Here is a 19,271-nt window from a genome sequence, read left to right on the forward strand (position 1 = left end):
TGTGTTTGGTAGGCGCTGGCCATAATATTGATCCAACTGCATAATGACGTAACAACAATTATGTGTGCATATTCATAATATATATTGCTCAGCTTTAATTGACCTTGCCAAAGTTGTAGTTTACAATGGTATAGAGAGGTGATCTGCACTTTGTAAAACATTTTAACCTTTAACAATAAAAATGGTCGAATTCATTCAAAATTCTATCAAAATGTCTGGGTTGATATTTGATACATTAAATGTTATATCATATGAATTTATTAGATTATTGAACATATATTTTTGTCAGTGAGTGGGTATAAAAGTTACATATAGGAAATATAATAATAATAATAATAAGAGTAAGAATAAGAATACAATTACGTTAATAAGTATTGCTATCAAAAGCATGCATTTTTAAAATCTTTGTGAGCTTTTTACAGTTGCATTTGGTGCGTCTCAAATTCTCAAGAAATGAGAGTGAAACTCATTATTGATTTAATACACAGTAAAATATTTATAGTATTAACCATCAAAAGGATTTTTTAACACAGAAATTAAGGATTTTGACTCTCGAAGCTAAATATGACTAAATATGGATAACTTTTTTTAGTTGAAGTTCTGAAATTAATGTTCCACCCCCCAACTCCCAGCCACCTGTTTTTTAAAATTTTATTTATTTTTATTTTTTAACCATAAACTGAACAATTTAGATGCACATGCAACATAGTGGGGGTATGGAAAAGACAAGAAAAAAGTAGTTGCAGCTATCTAATTGATCGTCATGTGGAAATTTGACAAGAGTATATCACGAATTTTCCATGACTCGACTGTGCACTTTCACATAATTGCGACCATTACTATTAATTTCCCAGTAGGACAGATCACAATTATGACAAATCTGACATAATTATCGCGAGAGGATTGCGCTTTTTTCTTTTTCTTCTATGCATCATTCCACGGAGGCGGTCGCTGCCTTCGTTGCTCAATAGACTGACTGTTTTCGCTCGGACACACTCTCAAGTCGTCTTTCCTGTTGCCTTCGCAGTGAGCGCTCTCCCACACTGAAACGGTCCGTGAAGTTTCTCCTCCACTTGTTTCTTTCAGGGTGAACGTGTCTCGCCTCCCACGCGACCATGGCGTGGACCTTTACGTTATTATCTGTCTGTTTCTTATTTATCTTCTCTCTGAATGCGGAGGGGACGCGGGGCCGAGAAAGGCTCTATTATGTGGCGATTGTAGAGGACTTGTGGGATTACGCACCAAGTGGAAAAAACCTCCTGAACAACGTGGACGTCGCAAATGATGAGTGAGTGCACCATTCATGGGTTCATTTTCATGCAGTCAAATGCCCGAAGAGAGGTTCTTTTCCACTGGAGAATGCACAGTGAGGGCAGTGTCAGCTCTACTGAGTCAGCAGTGACTCTTTCTGTGTTTTCAGTGACTATAATAAAACACTCACCTCATATAACTTGGTCTTAATAGGACACCTGCAAGCAATATAGGCCTACAGTTTTCCTTTTTGGTTTCAAGCATAGCACATTTATTTATATAGCGCATTTCATACAAAAGGTAACTCAATGTGCTTTACATGATTAAAAACATTTAAAAACAAAGAAATAAAATACAATTAACTAAAAATACAATTAAAACAGCGTACAGTGCAAGAAATGTCATTTAAAAGTGGAAATGCTCTAGAAAGTATGGGAAAACGAAGAGTTTTTAACCTGGACTTAAAAACATGCACACTTGGGCCTGACGCCACTTCTGTTGGCAACCTATTCCTTTTGCGTGCAGCATAATAGGTAAATGCTGCTTTGGACTCTGTGGTCCACTATTTGACCTGAGTCTGTCAATGTCAGAGCCCTACTGGGTTTATATACCATTAGCATTTCATTCATGTATTCAGGACCTAAACTGTTTAGCAGAACTTTAAAATCTATTCTAAAGCTGACTGGAAGCCAGTGTAAAGACTTTAGAATTGGAGTAATATGCTCTTACCTCTTTGTTTTGGTCAGAACACGAGCTGCAGCATTCGGAATGATCTGCAGCTGTTTAATGCTCTTTTTAGGGAGTCCAGTTAGAAGACCATTGCAATAGTCAAGTCCACTTGAGATAAAAGCATGGATGAGCTTCTCCTGGTCTGCTTGACACATGCAAGCCTTCACTCTGGATATGTTCTTCAGATGGTAGAAGGCAGTTTTAGTAATTGATTTGATGTGACTGTTGAAAGTCAGGCCAGAATATATCAGAACACCAAGGTTTTGGACTTGGTCTTTGGTTTTTAAAGAGAGTGACTCCAGGTATTTACTAACAGCAATCCTCTTTTCTTTATTGTCAAAAACAATTATCTCAGTTTTGTTGTGGTTTAATTGAAGAAAGTTTTGGCTCATCCAGATATTTATCTGTTTTAGACAGTGTCACAACACCTCAATTGAACTGTAGTCATCTGGAGACACTGCTAGATATAACTGTGTGTCATCTGCATAGCTATGATAGTCAAAATTCAAGTTCTGAAGAATTTGACCCAAGGGTAGCATATACAGGCTGAACAGGAGGGGTCAAAGAACTGACCCTTGAGGGACCCCATAGGTCATTGTCATTCGATAAGATTGAACACTTCCAATGGTTTAACCCTCATATAGTGGTCATTATTTACTCAACTGCAGTAAGTACCAGAAGTGTGTTATATTACAAGGGACTCAAAGTGAGGTCTTTACTGTAGTTATCCATCCATTGCATTTTTTTGTAGCCTATCCCAGCTGACTTCGGGCAAGAGGTGGAGTATAGTCCACATTTGTCGCTGTCGGGCAGAATCCTTGCATTTCCAAAAACAATACTTTTCAGAAAAAGAAAAAAACAAAAAAACAAATCTTGCTTGATTTATCAAACACCACATCGGTGACGTTATTATACCTTATATTGCTATACATTACGCACCAACATTCATTTCATTAGCTAAAAAAACCTCTCAAATGTATTACGCTGTCATCAATTCAAATGGTACGGATACGTCGCTGCCCCGAGCCGTGCAAGTCTGGCCTCACGCGGACCCCTTGACCAGACAAAAAGCCTTTAATACTTCCCAAAAGCAAATGACTATGGTTACTTCATCATCGTAAACTCGAGCCATAAGTAATGCAATAAATAAATGATGAGCTGACTAAGCAGCGTATTAGGCAGAAATGAATACGCACACACTTAACATTGTGGCTGACTAGTTTCTTCTGCACCGAAGCATTACAGCGATCCGTTATTAACAAAATAGCCTTACTCAAACTATACTCTATTTTCACTTGTTATCGTTTGAAAAAACAGACTTTCAATCTTGAGGCGACATAATGCCACAAGCCCCCCGCTGAGTGAGGAAGAGGTGGCATTATTCAACACTTCTCAGACAGTTCAAGTGTACAAGAGAGATTTGTTCACAAGCTATTTTCAACACTTTAATTTGGTTAACAATGCATACAAATAACAGACAACATGACCAATAGTATTGATTTGCTAAAAATGAATAAATAAATTAACCGTATTTGGACATGCAAGATTATTACTCAAACGCTAACTCGATACAAACAAACAAACAAACAAACATCCACAAACACGGAGGAGAAGAGTTTTCAATGCACATCCCAATATTGGATTGGATTTAGGGGTACAATGTCATTGTTACAGTTTGGGAACATTCCTGTAACCATTTTTTTGGTGCATGAAAAATTTAAACCTAATTTTGGACGTCTATTTTCAGGAGTGTTTCGGAAGATGAAATACTGTACTACAGAAAACTGTCAAAATCCTTCCAGCTTGTTGAATTAGCTGAATTTACAGTAAATGTTCTAATAATATCAATCCAGTGATTGAAACTTGCAGAGTTTGAATCTCCGAGTCACAAGTACAGTTGATGGAAATACTGTATGGTTAGAAGTCCACCATGTACCCTGGCTAACAGGGATGAGCTAGGACTGTCACAAGATCCTTTAAGTTCTTGTTTGAAGCAGACCAGAGGAGCATGATTGCATGAAACTGTACTTTTCTGAGTTACTGGATCAGCCAAACAGCTTTTTTTCCCCCTCAGACGCCAACAATCACTGTGGTTTACATCTTTTGGCTGGTGTCAGACTAAGCATTTTAGAAACGGTTGTTTTAAACTTTCGACACATTTCCCTTCCCTGTTTCAGTTTCAACATTGCAGGCTTCTTGGAAAAGTCATGTCCTTTCGTAAATCTAGTTGTTTGTCAGTTAAATAACACATCATTCAATTTGCTCTGTGACATATTACGACATTGACCAGTGACTAATTTCCCAGAATCTTAGTCTGTGATTGATTATGAATGAAACTAAATCACAGCCTTTGAATTCAATCGTGTGGAGGACAAACATCTATGGTGCCACTTCTTTTGTTCAATTTGGAGCCTTCAAAAGCCTTTACAAATAAATGCGTTTGCATTTACAAAGACTGAATTGATCTTTAATATTTGAATAATGATATTATGTACCCATTTTTTGAGTAGTTCACTCCACATATTTCATTACCATGATGGTGTTTTTTTTTTCTCCGGCTCACATTGTATTGTTGCTGCGGTAACATTTTATCCACAGAGAAAATGTATTCATTGACATACTGTATATACAGTAGTTTGTATGGATGGCAGCTAGACCACCTATGGTGGCATTTGTTTTACATTTGATGGGATGGGAGAATCTTTTCATGCTGATGCCATTCTCTTTTTCAATTTGATCAAAAACAATCCTTGAGTCCAAATGTAATATACCTTTTGGATCTCCCTTGATGATACTTGCATAATGAGGTGGCCTCTGCACTCTGCATCATAGTCTACAGGTGAATGGACAGGTTTGTTTGTGCGGCACAAAAAAAACAACTTTTTTTTCAAAAACAAAAATGGGACACTGTCCTATAAACAATGCCAACTGTAAACAGGCAAGACTTGTCAAGTTTTGTAGTTCAAGTATTCAGTCAAGTCCTTCGAGCGTCAAGAGATGTCTTTCATAAGTTTTAGGAAGCAAGTCCTAATATTGTGGACTCAAGTCTGAATCAAGTCCCCCCTCCCCCACCTCTGGTTATTAGTTATAATTTGCATGAAACATACTTCTGTATTTCTGAATAAATTATTATAACCTCTAATAGTTTCTGAACAGGAGTAAGAATGACTCTTTCCTCTTCTGGGGCTATTTTAGGTGTAGTGTTTCACCTAGCTGAGTCTCATCAGATCAATTTAAGAACATTCATTAGAAATACTCTCACTATTTACGTGATCCATTTCAGGCATGCATCAGTCTTTCTGGAGAGCGGACCCCAGCGTATTGGCAGTGTTTATAAGAAGGCCATGTTCCGACAGTACACCGATGCCACATACAACCAGGAAGCCCCCCGACCCACCTGGTTGGGCTTCCTGGGACCCATACTGCGAGCAGAGGTCGACGACGTCATCGTGGTCCACCTGAAAAATCTTGCATCAAGGAGCTACTCAATGCACCCCCATGGAGTTTTTTATGAGAAAAACATGGAAGGTAGACTTTTAAAAGGACATTTAATGATTGACTTTTTAATTGCACTTATACAAATAGTTGTATCTCGGGAGTGGTTACCCATCTCGTCTGGAATTTAACGACCAAGTACAATAAATCTTTTGTTAGCTGCGAGCAGTCCTGAATTGTGGTATGACAATCAAAGCCAAAATGTAAGCAGAGCTGCAGTGTTTGCTTCTTCGAACCAGCACATACTCGAATGTTTGTCATAGTTAGTATTAGAATTTGGCGATCTGTCCGCTGCATGCGACACATGCACTGATCTGCTACACTAATTGGCAAAGTTTAATTCGGCAACTTAGTGACAAAGTGCTGCCTCCACGAGGAAAAACACAATCAAATCTTTATGGGCCCTCGCCAGGGATGGCTTCATTTGCAGTCTGGATGCAGAGGTTAGAACATATTCTGCTCTAGAGGGAGTCTCAGGCTCTCCAGAAACACCACAAAAAGTCGCTGGATTTGTTAATAGTCGCTTTTTTGAAAGACAGTCGCTAGAAAGCTGAGAAAAGTGGCCAAGTATTGCGACAAAGTCACCAAGTTGGCGACACTGAGTAGCCCTCGCTTCATCGCAACACCCTAACTCTGTTGTCATAGTAACAAAACTCACACTAAGCCTTTGCATGAGACAGAACTACCCCCCTCCTCAAAAAAGTAAGTGATTTTAACCACAGTGGAACAAGTGTATATTAAGTGTGCTTTAATCCTTTGTATATTATGATGAACGAATGTCAGAGACCTTTTATTAAAACAACTGGGAACTGTTTTAAATTTAGAAGAATTGCATAATACGTCTCCTTCAATGCCACATATCTAAAATTATATTACAAGATACAGTCAAAAAAACAATCGGAAATCCATAACGTGATGTTTGTGTTGGAAATAGGACATCTTCTTGGACACTAATGCTGAAGTATTTTTGAACCCTTTGTTATGCAACAGATCCCCCATCCCCCATTATTTAGGAGAGAGCTGGTTGCTGTCTTTGGACTTTTTCTTGGAAACTGAAACAGAAAATAGAAATGTATATTTGCATAAAAAAGAATAAGAATTGGACAAATAAGACCTTCTCCCTGCCTTATTTTATTGATAAGGTAGGCTTAAGTCTGAGCCTTTTTTCCTTGTAACAACAGATCCTTGATAAGGGGGAAGGGACGAGGAAAAAGAGAGAGGAGAGTTGCTTTCTGCCTACCCTAGAAGAAATACTGATAGCACATGCTGAGAAAAACTGTGTCAAATGTCAAGTAGAAATAGGTACATACCTCCATTACTATTTAGGTGCTGACAAATCATATTATTTTTTATTTTAATCAAGAAAATGGTAATTATATTCATTTAGGAAGGCATCATGAAAATCTATGTATCCCACCTATAGGTAATATGTACACTGTTCAGTAAGTTTTGAATGTACACTGAAACAGATATTTGTGTGCGTGTGTGTGTGTGTGTTGGCCTTCCAGGAGCACTCTATCCAGACGGGACATCTGGTCACCTTAAGCAGGATGACTCCGTACCACCGGGGGGAAGCTACACTTACCGGTGGGAGGTCAGGCCCGAATTTGCCCCAACTGATGGCGACGCCAACTGCTTGACCTGGGTGTACCATTCTCACTTGGAGGCCCCCCGGGACATCGCCTCTGGACTTATAGGGGCTCTGCTTACATGCAAAAAAGGTATGGAGGCGTGTGCTTACATATTGTGACCTCCTACTTGCATCTAACTGATTTAGTTTTTTTTTTTTTATGCCTCCTGAAGAAAAAAAAAAAGAATAATACTGAGTAGAGGGCATATACCACCATTAATGATGGGTTGTTAAAAGTAAAAAAAATGTGAGTGTTTGGTTCTGTTTGTCCTGTCTTTTCCTTCGCAAGCTGCTATACTGTACATCGGATATCAGTCAATGTGCCTCCAGCAGACAGATCAAATCTACCCTGTCAATGTAAGCACGATGACGTTGAATGATAAACGTATACACACACATCTACCCAAAACAAATACAAGTAATGCAAAAAAAAATATTTACAAAAAAACTGCAGCATGTCGGGTTAGTGGTTACCGACTCTTAGGTACAGGGTTAAAACCTCAGTTCAGACCCTCCTGTGTGGAGTTTGCATGTTCTTCCCATGCTTGGCTTTCTACGGGTACTCTGGCTTCCCACATCCCCCCAAAAAACCTTATTTGTTATTCAAAGAGCATAGGGGTGTGACTAGTTTAAGGTTTATAAATGGTTTATTGGCCTATGGCGTCGTAATGTAGAGCCCTATGAATTCTTCCGCGCAAGAAATGTGGTGTGATAGAAAAAAAGATGACTAGTATCTCTTAAACTACATTGCTGCCTCTTCTGCATAGATCAAATCATTCAACTGGAATTTGAATTTGAACAATAAAGCATATTAGCCAGGCGGCACGGTGGAGCATGTAGCTTGCATGTCTGCCTCCTAGAGGTTTGAGGTTTGAATCTCAGCTTTCTGTGTGAAGTTTGTATCTTCCTCATGTGTTTGCGTATGGTTTCCTCGCATATTCCAATAACAGGCATGTCAGATTAATTGAAGACTCTAAATTTCCCATAGGTGGAAATGTGAGAGTGATGGTTGTTGTCTGGTGACCAGTCCTGAGTGTACCCCGCCTCTTGCCCAAAGTCAGCTGAGATAGTCTCCAGGTCACCCTCTTGTGTACTTTTTGCTTACGTTTTGGCATGTGTGCATGAGAGTTGTTTATGTCAGATATGTGTTTCCTCCCAAAAAACTGGATGTAAGCACTTATCATAATTGGGCACTTAGACCTGCAGTGGAAATCCAGCCTTGGATAGTATCTTTTTTTTGACTTACCAGGAATCCTGCAGGAGAGTAGTGAAGAGGGCACAGCTCGCAATGACGTGGCCCAGGATGTCTTCCTGATGTTTAACGTAGTGGACGAGAACCTGAGTTGGTACCTCAAGGACAACATTGACAGATGTACCGATCCAGCTGGGGTCGACCCTAATGATGAAGACTTTGTGGAGTCAAACCTTATGCATGGTAATAGCTTTTCAAAACCAAATGGACCACCTATGTTTGTGTCAGCTGTCTCCTTCTCTCTAACCTCTGCTTGTCCCCTTGTGTAATAGCCATTAATGGGTACATTTTTGGTAACCTGCCCGGAATTGAGCTGTGCCAGCACCGTGCAGTGTCTTGGCATTTGTTTGGCATGGGTAACGAGGTGGATATCCACTCTGCCTTTTTCCATGGAAATACCTTACTGGACCGCGGCCACCGAACCGACGTGCTCAGCCTTTTCCCAGCCACTTTTGCTACAGCTGAGATGGTCCCGACGGCGGGGGGCAAGTGGCTGCTGACCTGCCAAGTTAATGACCACCTGCAGGGTAGGGCACCTGACCTTTAACCCCTCTCCCCATGCTGTCCTGTACTGTAAACATGACAAACCTACACGGTATCTTAAAGCTGTTCAAAGTCCTTCCAACAGGGAAATGACTGAGCTCTACTGTATACACCGGGGAAATACCATTCCTTTGTATCATATGAGCATCTCCATAACTGAATTTTATTTTATCTGTGACAATATCAAAGGTGAATTTTTCAATTCAAACATTTTAGTTAAGAGATTAAAGTGAAGCCAACAATATATCTGAACAGTTTGACTGTCAGTTCTGTATTGAGTCTCCAAGACATCCCAAATGCGTGTCAAATGCTTCTGTCGTTTTGCAGCTGGGATGCAGGCATTTTATCAAGTGAAGTCTTGCAGCAATGAGACCGGCTCCACAGTGATGAGTGGTATTGTCCGGAATTACTACGTGGCAGCAGAGAAAACGTTGTGGAACTACGCTCCCTTGGCAAAAGACCTGATCCGAAATGTTTCCCTGACTGATGCCGACAGGTACGAGCCCCATATCGAAGAGGACAGCCTATTAGTCCTTTATAGGACACTGACCAAAATGCTGTAATTGCAAAGTCGAGGTAGACTAGGGTGGATTACAATCATAACTTTTACACAACTTCACTTTTGGGTTATTTTGTTTTTATGTATATGAATATGATTACATTTTGGTGAATTGTATTTTTCACATTTTATTTTAATAATTTTAGAGGCTTAAAATTGTATTGTCTTTGTCATGGCGGCACGGTTAGAGCGTCTGCCTCACAGTTCTGAGGACCGGGGTTCAATCCACGGCCCCGCCTTTGTGGCGTTTGCATGTTCTCCCCGTGCCTGCGTGGGTTTTCTCCGGGCACTCCGGTTTCCTCCCACATCCCCAAAAACATGCATGGTAGGTTAATTGAAGTCTCAAAATTGCCCGTAGGTGTGACTTTGAGTGCGAATGGTTGTTTGTTTATGTGTGCCCTGCGATTGGCTGGTAACCAGTTCAGGGTGTACCCCGCCTCCTGCCCGATGATAGCTGGGATAGGCTCCAGCACTCCCGGGACCCTTGTGAGGATAAGCGGCTCAGAAAATGGATGGATGTCTTTGTCATTTCATGTAATTTTCAGGACTACTCTAAGATGTTGGTGACGTTTACTTCACCCACACTATAATTCATTCATTCATCTTCCGTACCGCTTATTCTCACTCGGGTCGCCGGCGTGCCGGAGCCTATCCGAGCTATATTTGGGCAAGAGGCGGGGTACACCCTGAACCGGTCGCCAGCCAATCACAGGGCACATAGAAGCAAACAACCATTCGCACTCATATTCAAACCTATGGACAATTTAGAGTCTTCAATCAACCTACCATGCATGTTTTTGGAATGTGGGAGGAAACCGCAGTACCCAGAGAAAACCCCATTTTATAATTAATTGTAATAAATAACATTCTTGGTATAAATCATACTTATCTAATTTTGTTAAGAATCCTTTTTGCACACACCTTTAAAGTTACTAAATGTAGTTCCTTCAAACTATCATCAGATACAGAATCAGAATCATCTTTATTTGCCAAGTATGTCCAAAAAACACACAAGGAATTTGTTTCCGGTAGTAGGAGCCCCTCTAGTACGACAACAGACAGTCAATTGACAGAGAACACTTTTGAGACATAAAGACATTGACAAAAAACAGTCACTGAGCAATAAAGGGTTGCTAGTTATCTGGTAATGCCGGTAAAAATTATTTATTTTTTTTGACAATTGTGAAAAAATTTAATTTATTTTTCATGTAATTTAGAGCTCTATTCAGTTATCAAAGTCTATACAGTGTTGTGCAGCCAAAGTTTGTAACAATTTGGCTCCATACTTACTGTATAAAAATATTTTATATTCATTCATTCGTATATTTTTGTGTTCGCAATTGAATTTAGTACAAGATCATATTAAAAAGTTATATTACATGCTAGATTGTATTACGCATTAAAACACAATATTTTGAGTATTTTGTCGCTTGGTTATGGTTAGTACATTTTTTTTTTATTATTATTTTCAGTTTAAGGACTATATATAAACAACAGGTCTTTTAAGTGGTCCAGAAATGCTAATTTTCTCAAATTTATGTTGCCTTTTTTGTACAAACTCCAGCTAAATTTGCACACATGCCTTTTTTCCAGTCCATCAGAGACATTTTTTGGTACAGATGGTGGTCGGATCGGCGGTACCTATATTAAGGTGGCATACACAGAGTACACAGACGATACCTTCAGCACAGAAAAATTACAGAGTTCTGATTCTCTCCACTTGGGAATCTTAGGTGAGTCTTATCAATTCATCTAATTCTAAATTTTATTACCCTCCCCCAATTTTGCCTTCAGATTACATAATCCAATCTGCTTCCAATGTGCCCTGTATTTGTAAAGGTCCGATCTTGAGGGCAGAGGAAGGAGACACCCTCAACGTGACTTTCTTGAATCGGGCTGATAGAAACTACAGCATTCATCCTCATGGCCTGCACTATGAAAAACACTTCCAAGGAAGCAGCTATGATGATGGTGAATGAATGTGCTGAAGTCATATAAACAAGATACAATGTGGTACCTGATGTGTCAGTTACAGTTCTTTCTCTGCATAAGGTGTTGACAAACCTGGCGCCCACGTCGCTCCGGGGGAGACCTTTACCTATACCTGGCAGGTCCTGGAAGGTCCGTCGTCCTCTGACTCTCCCTGCATCCCTTACCTGTACTACTCTGCAACAGCGCCAGTTGAGGACACCAACTCGGGATTAGTGGGACCTCTGCTCGTGTGCAAAAGAGGAACGTTGGGGGAGAACGGAACTCAGGTTACTCATCATGTTAAAAAAAATTTAGTTTACAGTTGGAAGAGGGGCAGAACCACACTGCATCATACTGAAAAGGTGTTTCTCATACAATCGTTTTACCTTATTATAGGGGTAAAGTAATACAACATTTGTTAGGATGATGTAGTGCAGTTTTACATTGCAATCACAATAAGAAACATGGGGAAATGAATACTGTACCTCTCAGACAGTGTCAATCAAGAGTTAACATTATTTTTGTAAGGGCAGAATATTGGATGCAGCTCGATCTTGTATTGGATCTCAATAGACTGTGCAGATGTAACTAATGTCTTGACGTCTACTCACATTGTTGACAGAAGGGTGTGGACAAGGAATTCTTTCTTCTTTTTTCTGTCATGGATGAAAACCTGAGCTGGTATTTGAAGGAGAACATCGACACATTAGGCACCAATGAGACAAACGTAGATGATGAAGACTTCCAGGAGAGCAACAAGATGCATGGTGAGCAGTTCGTAATTGTGCACAGATGCCACAAGATAGTGGCAAAGCATTTAAAACAAAAAATGATCCTAAAGCATCCACACCATGCATCTAGCATGTGCACAGTCATGAACACGTCACATTGACTGTGTACAGTAGTGAAATAATTTTTTACCAACAAACCACATTCACGTGGCTCATCAATAGCCTAAATAACACACCAGTACAAATTAACCTATTTTTGACTGATACAGTTTAACGCTGAGATTTCTTTGACACTGTGGAAGCTCTCTGCACAGAACATGGTTTCCCCTGTAAGATGTGAAAAAAATGTCAGGAAAAGCCGACTAGAAAATCTTAACTTTGTTTAGGGTTAATCAGAGGTCCTTCACATATATGGTGGCAGTTGATTGATTAATTCTGAACACAGCTGCATCCCCAGTTATATGTTGGTGTCGGTACTTGTGCAACCACATTATCTCTGCTGTTTAGTTTAACCTCATGTCTCTAAATGTCTTTTTTTTCAATTGAGTTGTAAAGGTTATAGGTCACATTAATGGTGGAACGTTTTGAAATGATTATCTTGGTGTAGTTTTTTTAAATCACAAAAACCTGGTGTTTGATCAGGGGTGTGTAGACTTTTTTTTTTATATGCATTGTAGCAGGGGAACACTGTACAGCCGTGGTGACTCGTGTAAATAAAGTGCAGTGGTCAAACGGCCATAGTGGGACGTATCTACGTTGTTGCTTTCAGTTCATACTTTCTTGCCTGTTTTCTTCCATTACAACAGCTGTAAATGGGCTCATGTACGGGAACCTTCCTGGACTGGACATGTGTGCCGGGGACAAAGTTATGTGGTACACCTTTGGTCTGGGCACCGAGGTGGACATCCATGGTGTTTATTTCGAGAGGAACACCTTCAAAAAGCAGGGCACCACGCGGGACACACTCAACCTCTTCCCTCATACCACTACTACCGCGGAAATGCGGCCACAAACTCCTGGTCAGTCTCACAAACATGCACAAGGACACCACATCCTGTTTTCTAAATGAATGAGGAGGGGTCACCCATTCATCCAGAGTGTATTTGACAAGCAAATATGGTATGTCATCAACAATTTTGTTTAGCTTTCCGGAGACAGCACTGAGATTTCCTAGTCTTTATCTGGGAAACCATAACATTCTGTCATTTCCTGCAATAGAAAAATGTCAAGTCGTTCATCATATGCAGTTGCGAGGGATTCCACCCAGCACAGTTAAAGTAGAAGTTACACTATTCACTAGCTACCACAACCAGACTGTAATGGCAATAAAAGAAATAAGTGAAAACAAGAACGTTTGATAATGAATTTTGCTTTAGGTTTTGGGACACCTAGCTACGCTTCCACTGCAGGGAGTGAAAATAAAATAAAAGGTGGAGTTTGTCCCACACTTTTGCACACCTTACACTCTTCTGACTAGACTGTAAGACTCAATGTGTCTAGGTTTGTGAGGTGCAAGGTAATTTATGTTGGACCTGAAACGGCCTGGATCCCGATCTCTGTTTTAGCTCATCCCAGAGGTGCCTGACGGTTTTGAGCAGGTTAGGTTGTTTCAAGTTCTTCCACACCAAACCCATCCAAGCATGCTTCTATGAACCTTGCTTTGCGCATTGGGGCACAGCCATGCTGGAATAAAAAATGGCCTTCCCCAAACTGTTTCCACAAAGTCAAAAGCACAGAATCAAAGATTCCCCCCCAGTATATGTAAATACCCTCCATTATCATTCCTACTGTGTTTCCTTGACTTCTCACTTTTTCAAACAGACACTTACGAAGTGAGCTGCAGAGTAACAGACCACTACTCAGGTGGCATGAAGCAGCAGTACAGGGTGACCTCCTGCCCTGGCCGCAAAATGAAGAGAACACATACAGCGCCTACCAAAACGGTTCAGTATTTTATCGCCGCTGAAGAAATAGAGTGGGACTACTCACCCAGCAGGGAGTGGGAGCTGGAGAAACACCACAGCACATCAGAGGATAGGTATACGAGTTTGGGATTTAGGATAGAACTTATTACTGGTTATTAATGGAGAGGAATTATTATGACATTTTTTTTCAGTCCAGGTAATATATTTGTGGGGACAGGGAAGAACCGAATTGGCTCGCGATACCAGAAGGTCGTGTATAGAGAATACACGGATGAAACCTTCGGTGTTGAGAAAAAAAGGGACTCCAATCAAGAACACTTGGGAATTTTGGGTAAGATTTGGATTGATCATAATCATAATAGTAATACACAGAGTCCAATACACACACCTCACCAGTGGGACAAACGGTGGAAATAGAAAAAGCTGCAGTACTCTTACTGACTGATGTCCATCCATCCATTTTTTTTCACTTCTCCTGTTCAGGGTCAATCCTATAGCTAACTTTGGGCAAAAGGCTGCTTAGGCTGGGTACACCGTGGACAGGTTAGTGCAGGGCACATATAAAGAAACAATGATTCACACTTACATTCACACCATTGGGAAATCTAGATTTTTCCAATGAACCTAACATGCATGTTTTTTGAACGTGGGAGGAAGCCGAGTACCTACACAAGCACAGGGATGGGAGAACATGCAAACACCAGACAGGCAGGTCAGAGCAGTGATTTGAACCCTGAACCTCTAGGAGGAAGACGTGGCAGCCACATGCTTCACAATGCCGCATTTGTGCTTTGTTATTTAAATTTGAATTTCATCATTTTAACTATGTAATGTAGCTGCAATGTAGTTCAACAGAATTGCTTGGATTAAATGAGCCTCGACATTCACTGCTCACCCTGTTGTGTTGAAAGTAATGTCCACCAATTATTTTATGTCACACCAAACACTAGCGCTGACGTAGCTATGCTACTAATCTGATTGGGGATGCCGCATCGCTGTGTGAAAGCATATAGTTACGGTAATAAACCGCCTCACTAAGTACTGTTTAAAATGCCAATACAAGTCGGACCTAATTTTATGGCTTTGGTGCTGCAATTTTGCAAGATCTATGTGCAAAACAGGCTACCAGGTGTGTGTTTGTGTGTGTGTGTGGGGGGGGTTCAACCCCAACCCCTGAGGAGTGTTAGGGGGTTGATGTTTAGGTAATGTAAGTGTTTAGGAAGCAGATTGGAATCTCTCAAGTAGCCAGTCTCAAGTTTCCCCACTATCTGTCTTGAGCCCCTGAAGTCCCCCAAGCTAAATCCACCTTTTTCTTCACTGAGCCCTATAGGGGGCCCTTTTTGCCGTTTTAAAAGGCAAGGCTGGAATCCATCAAAGTTGGCATGTTCTCTTTTCCATGCAGGTCCGATCATAAAATCAGAGGTGGGAGAAGAGATTGTGGTCCTTTTCAAGAACAAAGCCCGGCATCCATTTAGCATTACTGCACATGGAGTAAAGACCTCAAGCTCTTCCCTTGCTGTGCAGCCTGGTACGAATGAAAGAAAAAAATAGTACAGAACTCATTTAGCTTGTGATTGCTCATTGAGCATTATCCATGATCTCTTATCAGGCCTCTTGACAGTGGTGTCGTGGAATGTACCAGAAAGTTCCGGACCAGGGGACTCAGATCCTAACTGTATATCCTACGCCTACTACTCTAACGTTGACTTCATCAAGGTACACGTTGCCTACATCCATCCATCCATTTTCTTCCGCTTATCCGAGGTCAAGTCGCGAGTGCCGTAAAAAAGTATTGGCCCCCTTATCAAATTCTTTTATTTTTGCATCCTTCCCCACTTTGTTTAAGATCAACAAACAAACGTAAATATCAGACAAATGTAACCCAAATGAACTTAAAATGCTGCTTTTAAATGGTGATTTCATTTATTAAGGAAAAAAAGTTATGTTACCTGGCCTTGTGTGAAAAAGTTATGAAACCCCCTTGTTAAAACATGAATTAATTGTGGATAATCACAACTTTTGGTTAATTTTCACTGATGACACCCAAGCCTGAACATCACCATTTAAAAGAAGCATTTTAAGTTCACTTGGGTTATAGTTGTCTGATAGTTACATTTGTTTGATGAGCTTAAACATTAAAGTGGAGAAACTATGCAAAAACATAAGAATTTGAAAAGGGGGCCAATACTTTTTCACGGCGCTGTATATACAGCAAAGGTCACATGGAAGTACACCAGTTTACAGTGTATTAAAAAACGTTGGGACACATCTCTTAATCTGTCAATTAATCAATCTGGGGTTTGACTCGACCCCTTAGTTCCGCTGTAACACTAACCCAAAGACCTTTGGAATGAGCCAACATCAGTGCCCTCTGACCTGACAAATGTTTTTTCTGCATGAATGGACACACATTCCCACAATGTAGAAAGTCTTCCAAGAAGAGTTTGATTCTGTTAAAGTCCTTTAGGTAGATCTTATCACTTTCTGTCGATTGAATGTCAAAGTGTGGCAAAACTTTTGTCCAAAGGTGGAAGTTAAACACAAGACATATTGAAGGAAAGTTAATGATGAAGCCTTTGTGCATGTTCAGGATCTATACAGTGGTCTTCTGGGCCCGCTGGTGGTTTGCAGGCCCGGGACTCTGAGGGGTGAGGGGCCGGACCGACAGAGGTTCGACATAGAGAAGGAGTTTGCGCTGTTTTTCATGGTGCACGATGAAAACCAGTCCCACTACTTGAAAGAGAACATCAGAACATACCTCAGGGAGGACCCTGACACCTTCGTACCGGATGAAGACTTTGAGGAGAGCAACAAGATGCACGGTAAGCAAGGGAGAGGATCATTTAAAGAAGCAAACTGAAGAATTTTAGAACACAAGGCTCACATATCAACCCAGGGGTGGGGGCATTCACCTAACAATACGAGGTGTGTCGGGAAAACACCAGGACTGGTGTCACAAAATATATACAGTATTTCAATCTCAAATGACAGGTTTTCCCTTTCAATGTGGGCCAGACGATCAACAAGCACATTTACAAAGAGATCCTGCGGCATTTCCTTCATTAAGTGTGCAAGAAGAGTAGAGAGTTGTGCCAGGACAACTCGTGGCTGTGTCACCATGACAACGTTCCTCCTCACAATGCCCTGAGCATCCGACAGTTCCAGACCAAGATGAACATAACCACGCTGCAGCAACCTCACCCAACCTGGCTCACCCCCCCCTATTTCCTAAGATCCTGGAACCTTTCTGACACTCCATGTCTGCCGCACAGTTCTGGGTTTCTGCTTTTATGTTTGGAGTTTGCAAACCAACATAAGCAAGGGGAGAACATGCAAACTCCACACAGGAAGCCCGCAGCCTAGATTCAAACCGCCAACCTCATAAATGTGAGGCGGCTGTGCAAATCTCTCATCCACCAATTTAATTAAAGCTCTTATATCGTTTGCATGTTGTAAATGTGGGTGTTGTAGGGATTAATGGCAAACTCTATGGCAACCTCCATGGACTGGTAATGACCCAGGGACAAAAGGTCGACTGGTATCTACTGGGCATGGGCAACGAAGTAGATATGCACACTGTACACTTCCATGCTGAGACTTTTACATACAAGGTGAGCTTCACACACATGCACGCACGCATGCACACACACAAACCCAGCTTTGGTTTCTTAATGTTAATTGAATCACACAAGATCCATTCAACGTACAATACCTTGTTTGTGTCAGACTGACCGTGTGCACCGCGCAGACGTCTTTGACCTCTTCCCTGGGACTTTTCAAACGGTGGAGATGGTGGCTGGAAACCCAGGAACGTGGCTGCTCCACTGTCACGTGACTGACCATATCCATGCAGGCATGGAGACCACCTTCACCATCAATGGTAAGTTAGTCACATGCGTGTCAGTCTAATACAGTCCACAGTAGCTACACACTCTGCATGAGTATAATAAATACATACTACAAAGGATTCCTTTCACTATTTCACATTTGCTCTTTTTCAGAATCAGAGATCAAGTCACATGGTAAGATGTTATGATGGACAGTGTAGCGCCTCACAGTTTAATAAGTGGGGTGCAGATCTTCACCAACTGTTCACAAAAGTGAGGTTTTCCAGGAAATCCCAGGACCATACCATTATTTTATTCAGGAGCAGTTAGAACATGCCTTTTAGCAAAAATAAACAACAAAATAAAACAGCAAAAAGTAAAAACAGTCAGTCATTTGTCTTTTTTTTTTTTAAAGTGAAAGCATTATGGCGTGCCATATCTGTGTTAATCATGCTACTTTTTGGTTCACGCAAGATGACATAAGACAACAAGACTGTACCACAACAGATTGAGCGGTGGGGAAAAGTGTGAAAATCACGTTACATTTATTACTATTATTTATTTATTTATTTTTGGGTCACATGCCATTTTCGGCTTTTGTGCGTGTAGACATTTAGTAACAATCCGGAACACTTTTTAATAAGTGAGGCCCCTGGCCCAACTACAAGTTTTAAAAATTTAATTTGGCGCTTGAACACAAAGGTTTGCCCACCCCTGAAATAATATGTGATTTCATATACAAAATACATTGCAAAGGCTTTAATGTTGGGTTCTGAACCAGCCCTTGTATTGATAGATCACTGCTTCACAGTACACTATTAGCTTTTCATGTCATTAACCATTGTGCCTTTTTCTATTGCTATGACTTGCTGCAGCTCCTGCTCCTGAAGGCGCCATGCAGATGTTGTTTCTCTCCCTCACATTTGGACTTTTGGCCATAGTTGTGATGCACTAACAGATTCTGGGAACTGTGAAAATACACTGGAGAAAAAAAGGGGGCAAAATCACACTTTAGTATTTGCTTACTTGATGTTGTGCCTTCTTGAAAATGTCAATCAAGTCCAAATATTTCAAAGAATGTGCGAGTTTAAGTGCGTGTAATAGTAATATAGAACCATTTTATATGTATAGAAGCTTTCTATGTTGTCATGTTGCACTATGTTCAATTACTCAGCTGGGTTTGTAAAGCATGGCTGCAGCAAATATTTTGATACAAATCTAATTGTGAAATTAAAACGTTTATGTTTGAGTATTGTGTACACTGGTGTCATGTCATGTGCTATCATGACGTACTTCCACAGGGTGGCGCTGCTTGTAACTTACTGTTGATGTAGCGCAGCATTTAGCAAATAGAGGTT

At 40.7% G+C, this 19,271-nt stretch overlaps 1 protein-coding gene across 2 annotated transcripts; it reads left to right on the forward strand.

Annotated features, from left to right (window-relative positions):
- The first annotated feature begins 949 nt into the window (after positions 1 to 949).
- On the forward strand, positions 950 to 19,162 carry hephl1b (hephaestin-like 1b). Of its 2 annotated transcripts, none has more exons than XM_061751582.1 (20): positions 950 to 1,288; positions 5,264 to 5,508; positions 6,984 to 7,196; positions 8,355 to 8,540; positions 8,630 to 8,884; positions 9,228 to 9,396; positions 11,053 to 11,192; positions 11,299 to 11,430; positions 11,512 to 11,717; positions 12,056 to 12,197; positions 12,968 to 13,180; positions 13,983 to 14,199; positions 14,278 to 14,417; positions 15,489 to 15,614; positions 15,696 to 15,802; positions 16,677 to 16,908; positions 17,558 to 17,697; positions 17,813 to 17,966; positions 18,088 to 18,108; positions 18,789 to 19,162. In XM_061751582.1, exons 1-20 carry the CDS (start codon positions 1,116 to 1,118, stop codon positions 18,866 to 18,868), a joined length of 3,291 nt encoding a protein of 1,096 aa, XP_061607566.1. In that variant the 5' UTR covers positions 950 to 1,115; the 3' UTR covers positions 18,869 to 19,162. The 2 variants fall into 2 exon arrangements, with proteins under 2 accessions (XP_061607566.1, XP_061607565.1); XM_061751581.1 differs by having other exon boundaries at positions 952 to 1,288; positions 12,053 to 12,197.
- Positions 19,163 to 19,271: the final 109 nt, after the last annotated feature.

Source organism: Phyllopteryx taeniolatus, chromosome 17 (assembly GCF_024500385.1).
Source record: "Phyllopteryx taeniolatus isolate TA_2022b chromosome 17, UOR_Ptae_1.2, whole genome shotgun sequence".
Classification (NCBI taxonomy): domain Eukaryota; kingdom Metazoa; phylum Chordata; class Actinopteri; order Syngnathiformes; family Syngnathidae; genus Phyllopteryx; species Phyllopteryx taeniolatus.